General features: G+C 42.4%; 1 protein-coding gene across 11 annotated transcripts in view; it reads right to left on the bottom strand.

The window, feature by feature from the left end:
• The window catches only part of LOC106581828 (formin-like protein 2), a 98,065-nt gene extending 95,696 nt beyond the window's left edge, over positions 1–2,369 (bottom strand). For all 11 annotated transcript variants that reach the window (XR_006761170.1, XR_001323177.2, XM_014164210.2 and 8 more), the window contains exon 1: positions 1,778–2,369. Coding sequence is in view for 9 of the 11 variants with exons in the window: in XM_014164210.2 (XP_014019685.1) it covers positions 1,778–1,891 (114 nt within the window). In the remaining 2 variants the exon portion in view is untranslated. The remainder of the gene's footprint in view (positions 1–1,777) is intronic.
• Between the last annotated feature and the right edge of the window lie 9,810 nt (positions 2,370–12,179).

Below are 12,179 nucleotides of genomic sequence, written 5' to 3'. Positions count from 1 at the left end.
ACAGTAGCCTCAGAGTAGCGCCTTAAGGCAGTTCAAATCTGTTCCGCTGTCCTACTTTGTTCGGCCTGTTAGTTGAAAAGCAGCCTAGGTATTCGAGCCAGGCAGATCATGAGAAGCGGCCAGGTGATCCTAAAAGCAGACCGGATTAGGCAGTGTGACGTCAACCCCCGTCCCCGTCCCAAACGACACCCTTTTCCATATAAAGTCCACTACCTATGGGCTCTGGTCAAACCCTGTCTCTGTCCCAAACGACACCCTTCTCCATATAAAGTCCACTACCTATGGGCTCTGGTCAAGTGAATACTGAGCCATTTGGGATGCAGCCCATCTCTAGACAGAAGTCTGCTCCCTGCCTCCCTCTCCTCCAACACAGAATGGGATTCATCTGGCCAGGACACGCAGCAATTACGCCCCAACTAGAACACTTTGACACGCATTAGTTACTCCCACGGGAAGGAGAAAAAAACTTGCTCCATTAGGTAATAACAGGCAAAATGGCTTGGGCCAGCACAGTCAGTAAACAGAGTAACAGACTATATACCCCGAGGCAGAGAAAAAGGGGGAAACACAGAATAAAACATGTAACAGTTATTTCCTCTTTTAACCGTTCCTTATGACAAGTACAGTTGCAGGATCGCTGAAGTCACATGGCACTGCATAACCTTCTTAGTAGGTCTGTGTCAGACTAAGTGTGTTGCGGGCGCCCAGGTCCCACAACAGAGCCGTCTACCCTACGTTTAGTGGAGTATTAGGTCTGACTACAATCATGCCTGACCAGCATTTACACAACCTCACAAGGCCTTGACTGGAGGGCTGTACTGTAAAAGTGCCCCTGAAGTAGCAACACATTGCGCAGAAATGCACAATTGTCATCGCAGTTGAACGCAGAATATCTCAACAGGCTGTCGTGCATGGTATGTAAATGCAAAACAGAGGCTAATGGTTTAAGGCCATGATTTAGGATACTGAAACTTTGAGAAGGTGTATTAGTCATGTAGGCCGTATCTCATCTTCAAATACAGAAAATGGAGAGGAACGGAGCAGAATTAAATAAAGTAGCTGACTTGCTCGTGTTGTCTTTGACAGCTGTGCAGGTGGTTCTTTGAGTAAACACAGGTGGCTGCACATCACATTTACAGAAGCATGCTGTGTAGGTAAATAGCTTTATACAGGCTGAACAAACATTCTCTAACTCAACACTGTGAATGTCACACCCAGAAAGGCATTTTCGAATTTGCAAGACTACCCTTTGGTCCACGTAGAGAACCACGGGGCAAACAGCTAACTACTCAAATGTCTTGAGGTTATATTGACATTCTTATCGTTATTAAGGGAGCAAACTTGCTGAGTTCAGTTGCCATTCATAGGCTACTTGTATAACTTCACCCACTAAAATAAAGGAAATATATAAACTATTAGACTCTTTGAATTTTGTCCAACAACTAAATGTGATTATGTGTCGCAGGTCAGATCAACGGAAAAACATGTCAAGAAAAGAAAAATAAGAAAACAAAACATAGTGACTTCCATACTTATCAGCTAGCTTAACACTAACCTAACATGGCATGTGTAAAAAGACTAAAAACACAAACTTGTATATTTGTGAAATGTCCCCTCGAAGTCGAACTCAAGCCACACAAAAGATGCTTGAGTTGGGAGAATGCTGCGCTAGGTGCTGTTAGCGGTTGTGCGGTGCCAGCGCAAATGAGGCATGGCGCAAGACAAAGAATGGGAAACTTATCAGCCAGTGTTCGATAAGAAAGTATAGTGAACATACCAAAACGATTGCGAATCTCTCCTCCAATTCACCTGGCTCCGGCATAGGCAGTTTCAAAGGCATGTTATGTCCCCTGAAATCAGTTTGTTGGTCCATACTCCCTGCGTTCCCCATGTTTCTGACTTATTTTAGCTGGATCACAACTATCGTCCACACCTTCCTCCTCGACTTCAGAAATCACAGAAAGTCTACGACAAACAAACAAAACAGATATGCACCAATGCTTGTTGTTTGCTAATTTTCCCTTTTTATCCCAGCATCACCGCTTCAACATGAAACACACGTGAGGAAATGTCCACATGGTTCCAATGAGTCGAGTCCTCGTGAAGCATTATGGAATATGGGACTTGCTGGAAACTTGACTCGGAGCAACAACCGCGCAATCTCTAGAACCAAAGAAAACTCCTATCCATATCTTGCACAATTTCTGCTCCACTCCCAGTTAGATGTAATGACGATGTGCATGATTCAGGTTTAGCAATCCCCGTATGTGTAGCTAGCTAAATCTCCCCAGTGATGACCAACTAATACAGTAAAGAGTCCTGTCGACTCTACCGCATTCACAATCACATCTCTACACGTTGGAGTAATGAGCTCTTTCAGACAAGCCTACTACTTGGGCGTGCCATAAACCGTACGATGTTTTGTATGATTGCATGCTGGTATATGCAGTCTACTCGTGGTGTATAACATGTGCATAACAACCTTATTTACTTATAGTCCACAACCTTTATTACAATCTTAGTCCAGTATTTAAATCCCATATCCCCAAGAATTAGGAAAGGCCTAATTAGAAGTGCACTCTGAAAGTATTCAGACCCCTTGACTTTTTCCACATTTTGTTAAGTTACAGCCTTATTCTAAAATGGATAAAATCCTCAGCAGTCTACACACAATACCCCATAATGACAAGGCAAAAACAGGTTTTTAGACATTTTTGCAAATTTACATTAAAAACCCCCAGAAATACCTTATTTACATAAGTATTCAGACCCTTTGCTTTAAGACTCGAAATTGAGCTCAGGTGCATCCTGTTTCCATTGATCATCCTTGAGATGATTCTACAACTTGATTGGAGTCCACCTGTGGTAAATTCAATTGATTGGACATGATTTAGAAAGGCACACACCTGTCTATATAAGGTCCCACAGTTGACAGTGCATGTCAGAGCAAAAACCAAGCCATGAGGTCGAGGAATTGTCCGTAGCGCTCCGAGACAGGATTGTGTCGAGGGCACAGATCCGGGGAAGGGAACCAAAACATTTCTGCAGCATTGAAGGTCGCCAAGAACACGGTGGCCTCCATCATTCTTAAATGGAAGAAGCTTGGAACCACCACCACTCTTCTTAGAGCTGGCCGCCCGGCTAAACTAAGCAATTGGGGGCGATGGGCCTTTGTCAGGAAGATGACCAAGAACCCGATGGTCACTCTGACAGAGCTCTAGAGTTCCTCTGTGGAGGGGGAGAACCTTCCAGAAGGACAACCATCTCTGCAGCACTTCACCAATCAAGCCTTTATGGTAGAGTGGCCAGACGGTAGCCACTCCTCAGTAAAAGGCACATGACAGCCCACTTGGAGTTTGCCAAAAGGCACCTAAAGCACTCTCAGACCATGAGAAACAAGATTCTCTGGTCTGATGAAACCAAGATTTTTCAGCTGCAGGGACTGGGAGACTAGTCAGGATCGAGGCAAAGATGAACGGAGCAAAGTACAGAGAGATCCTTGATGAAAACCTGCTCCAGGGCTCTCAGGACCTCAGACTGGGGTGACAGTTCACCTTTCTACAGGACAACAACCTTAAGCACACAGCCAAGACAACGCAGGAGTGGCTTCGGAAACAAGTCTCTGAATGTCCTTGAGTGGCCCAGTCAGAGCCCGGACTTAAGCCTGATCGAACATCGCTGGAGAGACCTGAAAATATCTGTGCAGGGACGATCGTCATCCAACCTGACAGAACTTGAGAGGATCTGCAGAGAAGAATGGGAGAAACTCCCTAAATACAGGTGTGCCAAGCTTGTAGTGTCATACCCCAAAAGACTCGAGGCTGTAATCGCTGCCAAAGATTCTTCAACAAAGTACTGAGTAAAGTCTGAATACTTATGTGTGATATTTTCAGGGTTTTTTGCCCCCAAAAATTCTGAAAACCTGTTTTTGATTTGTTATTATGGGGTGCTGTGTGTAGATTTTTTCCAAAGGCACTAGAATAACCCAGCTATTCACTAGGCTTGAGAGAAAAAAGAGCAAAGAATCTATTAAGCGTTTAGTTTGCAGAAGATATGAGATAATGTATAGCTAACAGGGTGGAGTCCCATTGCTTGTGAGAGAGGATGACATCAGCTTGGGGAGAGGTTCCATGGAAATGAGAGGTTCTCCAGATGCACAGTGGTTTTATTGAACAACACAGACTGTATCAACAGGGCGTTATCACGGGGGTCAGCTGTGTTAGCTGGCTACACAAATTGCATCAGGGACATAATGAAGAGTGAGGCTGACCAAAATGCTCCAAATTGTTTTGTTGACGACGTACATGTTCTGACGTTCTCCTCCTCTGTCTCGTTTCTTGTCATTCAATTATCGAGCATAGTGTTTAAGCAGGATTTTGACTGGCTTGATTGTCATCCAAATTCACAGTCACTGAGTCAGTTGACCAAAGTGATATTTGGGGACATGGGCAAAGCATAAAAATATGCTGGATAGATCACTGTCATTCACTCATTTTAGTCAGTTGATGTGAAATGATCCAAGTTTGTGAGGAAAAAAGTAAGCCTACATATATGTTTAGCATAAATAGAGTTCTATTTTAAATTCCAATATCATTTCTAGAATTCCACGTGGAAATGTAAAATATTCAAAGTTAAGATATTATATTCTTTCCCTTTGATATTCTTCCCCTTTGCAGACATGCAACAAAACATCAAATACCGTCTAATACTGGTGGGTATATCTTCATAACATTGTAATTACAATCAAATGTCCTTGTCAGTGGAATCTCCACTGATATTTATTCAACATAATATTATAACCTGAATCACATACAGTAGCTATAATAATAATTGGCCTTTCTTTTCCCCCTCGAAGTCGTAATCCATTGGTTTAGGAGCTCAACAACTGCCCTATTATTCACCACAAAAGAACCCACAAATGAAGTAATGAACATACAGAACAGTAGTGCTCAGCAGAGCTATGCCTGTAAAATACACACACAAAACAATTAACAGTCCAACAATAGTAGGGTCTCTCCCAGACGTCTGCAGTGGACAGTAGCCAAGGCTGTGGAGTGAGTGGGATAGACCTGATGCAGCTGATGAGCTAGACACAGGAGATAGTGTGTGTGTGTGTGTGTTTGTGTGTAGATGGAGATGGGAATGGGAGACATTGATTGCCTGGTGTAGGGTGGTGGTGGTAGCTGCAAACAGGCCAGGGCCTCAGCTGGCTGAGAAAGGCAGGGAGATAGTGTCAGTCCACTGGAACTTAAGAGAGAGGGGGAGAGAGAGAGAGACAGAGAGAGACAGAGAGAGGAGAGAGAGAGAGATGCCCATGTGCCCTCCACAAACAATGATGGAATGAAGGGGGCCTCTGACACCAGGTATGTGATAGAAAGACTATGAAAGAGCAAGTTACCCCGTTGATATAACCCAGTGCACGTGACTAGATACGATGCCGTCATCAGTGTCCGAGCACGAAGGTGGAATACTTTTCCGAACAACACCTTGCGTTGCGCCAGCATTATCTCGTGACAAATAGGCTAAAATGTGTTACTATGACAACTGCTAGGCCAAATACTATAGTAAATGTCTTCGGTTTTTTTGGTCGATGTTTTGTATCACAACAAACAATGACATAATACACTCCTCCAGGGCAGGCTTTTTTGGCCTACTCCACATAGAGAATGGGGGAATATGGTGGTTCAGGGGGAGACACCCCACAGCTGCACAGTGCTGAGAGGCCTACAGAAATCCCCACTAAAGGCACTCCTAAGAGCGCACCACACGGAAATGTAAAATGCCAAACAGATGCCAAAAAATAAAGAGAGCACAATCAAATCTCTGTGTTAGGAATCTCCCAGGGACACCATTTCACAGCTGTTGCTATATTTCTCTACAACTCAGCCAAAGGACGCAGTGTTCTCAAACTCGAGAGCAGGGTTTCTCAAACTCGGTCCTGGGGCCCCCCCTGGGTGCACATTTTGGTTTTTGCCCTAGCACTACACAGCTGACACAAATAATCAACTCATCATCAAGCTTTGATTATTTGAATCAGCCGAGTTTGGGAAACACTGCTCTAGAGTGCACACTCATGAGAGGGAGAAGATGTGACACCAAGAGAACATTGTGGTGGAGCCAACAACAAGCCAGAGTTTTACAACCCTCCTTAACCCCAACGATGTCTGTTAATCAGTGGGCAAGAGTCTACACATCACCCGCACAGGGAGTTCCTTCAGGTCATTCTATAAACATGAAGAAAATGTCACGTCAAAACGTCCATTTCGGTTCAGAGTAGACAGAAGGAGACAGGAAGTTATAGTATTCAGGTCAATTAAGCATCGTGAATGTGGACAGAATATTGGGCTTGTTAAAGATTCGAGCTGCATGAAGGCTTTACCCATACATTTTCTGAGTGAGGTCCTAAGCTGAGAAAGTAATGTCCCATAGAACGAAGAGGCCCTCTAGTGAATATTAAGTGTATTTCAAGAAGAAGAAAAATGTGATACAATTCCTTTCTTGCTATGTGAATCTAACATTAGAAATACACAAGTAAATGAAAAAAATAAATAATGGAAACACTTGAGTAAATTAGGGTTCTGGTAAGTATTATGGTGTGGGGTGCCTTTTCCTGGCATGGTTTAAGTCCATTCAACCACTTAGAGGGCAAAAACGGCAATAAATACACAGCCATTCTGAGTGATCACATTCAACCTATGGTGAATCATTTCTATCCTGACGGGAGTGGTCTCTTCTTTTTCAGGGCTGGGGCTCCCTAATAGTATTTCTGCAGAGTTGTTTGCAATGTTTTAGCTTCTCTCTACTGTAGACACACTGTATCTGCAATGGTTTGTAATTTTTGGCACGCTTGATAAAGATGAGCAAAACAGACTGAATAAAATAAATAATACAAATACTGAGCTATATTGTTTGCAATTTGTTGAAATTACATTACTTAAAACTAATTCTCTGAGCAATTGTAAGAGACTTTGTTGAACAAGTAATACAAAAATGATACAAAAAAGATTGGGGTCAGAATTGGCACTACTCTTTTCAATACTCTAGCCCCCTCCCCTCCACCAAACCCACCACTGGCGTGCATGGCCAAAAAGAACATCAGTGGTGGGTTTGGCATTGAAAAACAGAAGCGTATGCAGAAAAGTGCCTCATACCTACAGTAAAATATGGTGGTGGATCGTTGTTAAGGTCAGTGGCATTATGAACTTTACCAGGTACCATTTTAGACAAAAACCTGGATGCATCTGCCAGGAGGCTGACACAAGTGAATCTTCCAGCAAGACAATAACCTCTAACACTAACGAAAAATTATAATAACCTCTAACACTAGTCAAAAATGTAATATAGAAACATTTAATTACTAACAACAACAAAAAATCACGAGTCAGACGTGAGTATCGGGAAACGTGTGAAGTTTCACATGTAAATCCATGTTTAAAAAAATCCCCCATGTGACTTTTTTTCACACCTTTATTTTTCACATGATTATTTTTACCACTTCCAGCGGTCTTTTACCACTTTACACGGTCTCCCATCCAGGGACTGACCGGGACCCACCCTGCTGAGCTTCAGAGGCAAACCAGCAGTGGGATGCAGGGTGCTATCTTGCTGGAATGAATGTGCCAACATTTGCAAATGGAGAAAAGGCAGTGAAGCAAAGGCCAAGGTAGCATAACCAAAGATAGCGAAAATTGCAAAGAGGGAGGCGTTTTATTTACTTGCCTTATCATAAAACATATTTTTTTGCATCCATTTACAATTCATTTGCTCTCGCATTTAACATGATATAATTTCAATATTTAGCTTTGCTATTAATATCATTATTTTTGTTTGCAATACTAGTAATTTCGTTCTCGACTTCCTAAGTTTTGCTTTATATTAAATATCACAAAAGTAACTCACTCACTATAGGATGGGCTTGCACCATATAATAACACTATTACGCAATTAAAAAAATGTCCAATGCAGCTGTTTTTATCTCAATATCAAATCATTTCTAGGTAACAATTAAATATCTTACTGTGATCGTTATGATTAAACTGGTCAAAAAGATACAAAAACAGCTTCTTAGAAAAGAGCAAATGCATGTAAACACATGGCGCAGCAGTTTTGCTAAAAAGCTGTAGGATGGGGCTGGAGAACTAGAACCACTCTCAAATCCATAGACTATGCTATGGATGCAAGGACTGACCATCCGTGATATCAAGAATATAGTTTTAACCATGTCTTTAAGTTATACAGTGTTTGTTTGCATTTACTTTGTTTACAAACAAATATTGTTATGTAAATGTGGAGTTTAGGTGTGAAACTGCTAATTTGATTTTCACTTCCAGATGTGAGGCTCAAAATCTCCAGAAATAAAGACCTTTCTTCTGAAACTCGTCAGTCTACAGGCTCAAAATGTCCAAAAACAAAGAGCTTTCTTCTGAAACTCGTCAGTCTATTCTTGTTCTGAGAAATGAAGGCTATTCCATGCGAGAAATTGCCAAGAAACTGAAGATCTGGTACAAAGCTGTGTACTACTCACTTCACAGAACAGCGCAAACTGTCTCTAACCAGAATAGAAAGGGGAGTGGGAGGCTGTGCACAACTGAGCAAGAGGACAAGTACATTAGAGTGTCTAGTTTGAGAAACAGACGCCTCACAAGTCCTCAACTGGCAGCTTCATTAAATAGTACCCGCAAAACACCAGTCTCAACGTCAACAGTGAAGAGGTGACTCCGGGATGCAGGCCTTCTAGGCAGAGTTGCAAAGAAAAAGCCATATCTCAGACTGGCCAATAAAAAGAAACGATTAAGATGGGCAAAAGAACACAGACACTGGACAGAAGAACTCTGCCTAGAAGGCTAGCATCCCAGAGTCAGTCACAATATTTTGCATCAAGTCCGCCAGGAGTTTGCCCAAATGTGCTGAATTGGCCAATTTATACATTTTCAAGTACATAACCTTAGAGAACATACAAAAATGCTATGGCAATAAAACATTTGAGGTTACACACTCCCAGGAATGTCATACATGATGGATCGTTAGCTTCCCTACAGAAAATACATCTAGATAGCCGGGCGGGGTGGTTGTGGAGCCAGAGATTTTTTCAAACACAACATTGTATCTCTGGGACCCTCAGGATGACACATCAGAGCAAGATTACTGAATGTAAGTACATTATTTACCTTCAGAGGTGAATGTATCAAATCAGTTGCCGTGATAAGTGTTGTGCACTATCCTCAAAGAATATCATGGTATTTTTGTTCTGTAATAGCTACTGTAAATTGGACAATGCCGTTAGATTAACAAGAATGTATGCTTTCTGCCCATATAAGACATGTCTATGTCCCGGAAAGTTGGCTGTTGTATACAACGTTTTCTAGTCACATTATCGCATATTGAGCAACAACTGTCCCGGTTCAGGGACACCGATCCCATAGAGGTTAAATAGTCCCCCCCCCAATCTACATACAATACCTCTAATCACAGATCAAAAACAGTATTTTTTGCAAATGTATACAAAAATGATTAAATATGACATTTACATAACTATTCAGACCCTTTACTCAGTACTTTGTTGAAGCACCTTTGATAGCAAATTACAGCCTCAAGTCTTCTTGGGTATGAGGCTACAAGCTTGGCACACCGGTATTTGGGGAGTTTCTCCCATTCTTCTCTACAGATCCTCTCAAGCTCTGTCAGGTTGGATGGGGATCATCGATTCACAGCTATTTCCAGGTCTCTCCAGAGATGTTCGATCAGGTTCAAGTCTGAGCTTCGGCTGAGCCACTCAAGGACATTCTGAGACGTGTCCCAAAGCTATTCCTGTGTTGTCTTGGCTGTGTGCTTAGGGTCGTTGTCCTGTTGGAAGGTAAACCTTCGTCCCAGACCAAGGTCCTGAGCACTCTGGAGCAGATTTTCATCAAGGATCTCTGTACTTTGCTCTGACTAGTCTCCCAGTCCCTGCCACCTAAAAAAATCCCCACAGCATGATTTTGACACCATTATGCTTCATTGTAGCGATGGTGCAGGTTTCCACAGACGTGATCCTCAGGTCAAAGAGTTCAATCTTGGTTTCATCAGACCAGAGCATCTCATTTCTCATGGTCTGAGAGTGCTTTAGGTGCCTTTTGTCAAACTCCAAGCGGGCTGTCATGTGCCTTTTACTGAGGAGTGGCTTCCGTCTGGCCACTCCACCATAAAGGCTTGATTGGTGGAGTGCTGCAGAGATGGTTGTCCTTCTGGAAGGTTCTCCCATCTCCACAGAGGAACATTTGAGCTCTGTCAGAGTGACCATCGGGTTCTTGGTCACCTCCCTGACCAAGGCCCTTCTCCGCCGATTGCTCAGTTTGGCCGGGCGGCCAGCTCTAGAAAGAGTCTTGATGGTTCCAAACTTCATTAATTTAAGAACGATGGAAGCCAGTGTTCTTGTGGACCTTCAATGCTGCAGACATTTTTTGGTACCCTTCCCCAGATCTGTGCCTCAACACAATCCTGTCTCGGAGCTCTACAGACAATTCCTTCGACCTCATGGCTTGGTTTTTGCTCTGCCATGCACTGTCAACTGTAGGACCTTATATAGACAGGTGTGTGCCTTTCCAAATCATGTCCAATCAATTGAATTTACCACAGGTGGACTCCAATTAATTTATATAAACATTGCAAGGATGATCAATGGAAACAGGATGGACCTGAGCTCAATTTCGAGTCACATAGCAAAGGGTCTGAATACTTATGTAAATAAGGTATTTCTGCAAACATCTCTAAAAACCTTTTTCACTTCGACATTATGGGGTATTGTGTGTAGATTGATGAGGAAAACATTTTATTTAATCAATTTTAGAATAAGGCTGTAACGCAACAAAATGTGGAAAAAGTCAAGGGGTCTGAATACTTTCCGAATGCACTGTATATGGTAGGAAAAACAAATAAATGTCACTCCAGAAATGTATGAGATTCAGCATTGATCAAATTGACTTATCGCTGTGCGTCATGTCGCAGTGCACATAAAACAATATTTTGTTGTTAAATTCCCAATATTTGCGCATTCAAAACTGTAATGTTTGCATGAATTCTGATCATTTGCAGGGATACTCAACATCCTGAAATATATGTAGATATATTTGTTAGAAAGAATACTACATTTCCCTTGACTGATTGATGCTGAATGTAAAAAATGGCTCAACTTACCCCCCCATGTCACATAAAATGTTAATTGACGTACAGTACATGCGACAACGGGCCTTATGAGATGCAAACCACTCATTTAACACTGCATAGAAATATGTTATTTGGGGTCTCCTGAAGCCGTCCTAATCCCTGCTTAACTGGAGCCGGATATTTAAGTGTTAAACCAGAAATTCTCAATCTTTCTGAACAGACGAGTTCAGAAAGATTGTGAAGTTGCCACCCTGTCCTGTCACATCTCCTGTGAGACCAGCGCTATTGCAAAGACAATAAGGCAGTTTAAGATGGCAGAGTTTTTACCTGTATAAGAATAGCCAGGTGACAGAGGGGAGTTATGAGGGCAGTGTGAGTCTGATCACCCAGGACCTGGAGGCGCAAAGTGTCTCTGAGGCTGAGAAACATCAGGGAGTTAGATCGTGAATTCAATATAGAACAAAAATATAAACACAACATGTAAAGTGTTTGTCCCATGTTTCATAAGCTAAAATAAAAGATCCCAGAAATGTTCCATAAGCACAAAAAGCTTATTTCTCTAAAATGTTCCCTATTAGTGAGCATTTCTCCTTTGCGAAGATAATCCATCCACCTGACAGGTGTGGCATATCAAGAAGCTGATTAAACAGCATGATCATTGAAAGGTCACCCTAAAATGTGCAGTGTTGTCACACAACACAATGCCACAGATGTCTCAAGTTTTGAAGGAGCATGCAATTGGCATGCTGACTGCAGGAATGTCCACCAGAGCTGTCAAATAATTTAATGTTAATTTCTCTACCATAAGCCACGTCCAACTTTGTTTTAGAGAATTTGGCAGTATGTCCAACTGGTCTCACAACCGCAGACCATGTGTAACCACACCAGCCCAGGACCTCCACATCAGACTTCTTCACCTGCGGGATCATCTGAGACCAGCCACCCGGGCAGCTGATGAAACTATGGATTTACACAACCGATTCGCACCAACTGTCAGAAACCGTCTCAGGGAAGCTCATCTGCGTGGTCGTCATCCT

This window comes from Salmo salar, chromosome ssa21, assembly GCF_905237065.1.
Source record: "Salmo salar chromosome ssa21, Ssal_v3.1, whole genome shotgun sequence".
NCBI lineage: Eukaryota > Metazoa > Chordata > Actinopteri > Salmoniformes > Salmonidae > Salmo > Salmo salar.
The sequence above is the reverse complement of the archived record's forward strand: the minus strand, read 5'-3'. Positions and strand labels throughout refer to the sequence as shown.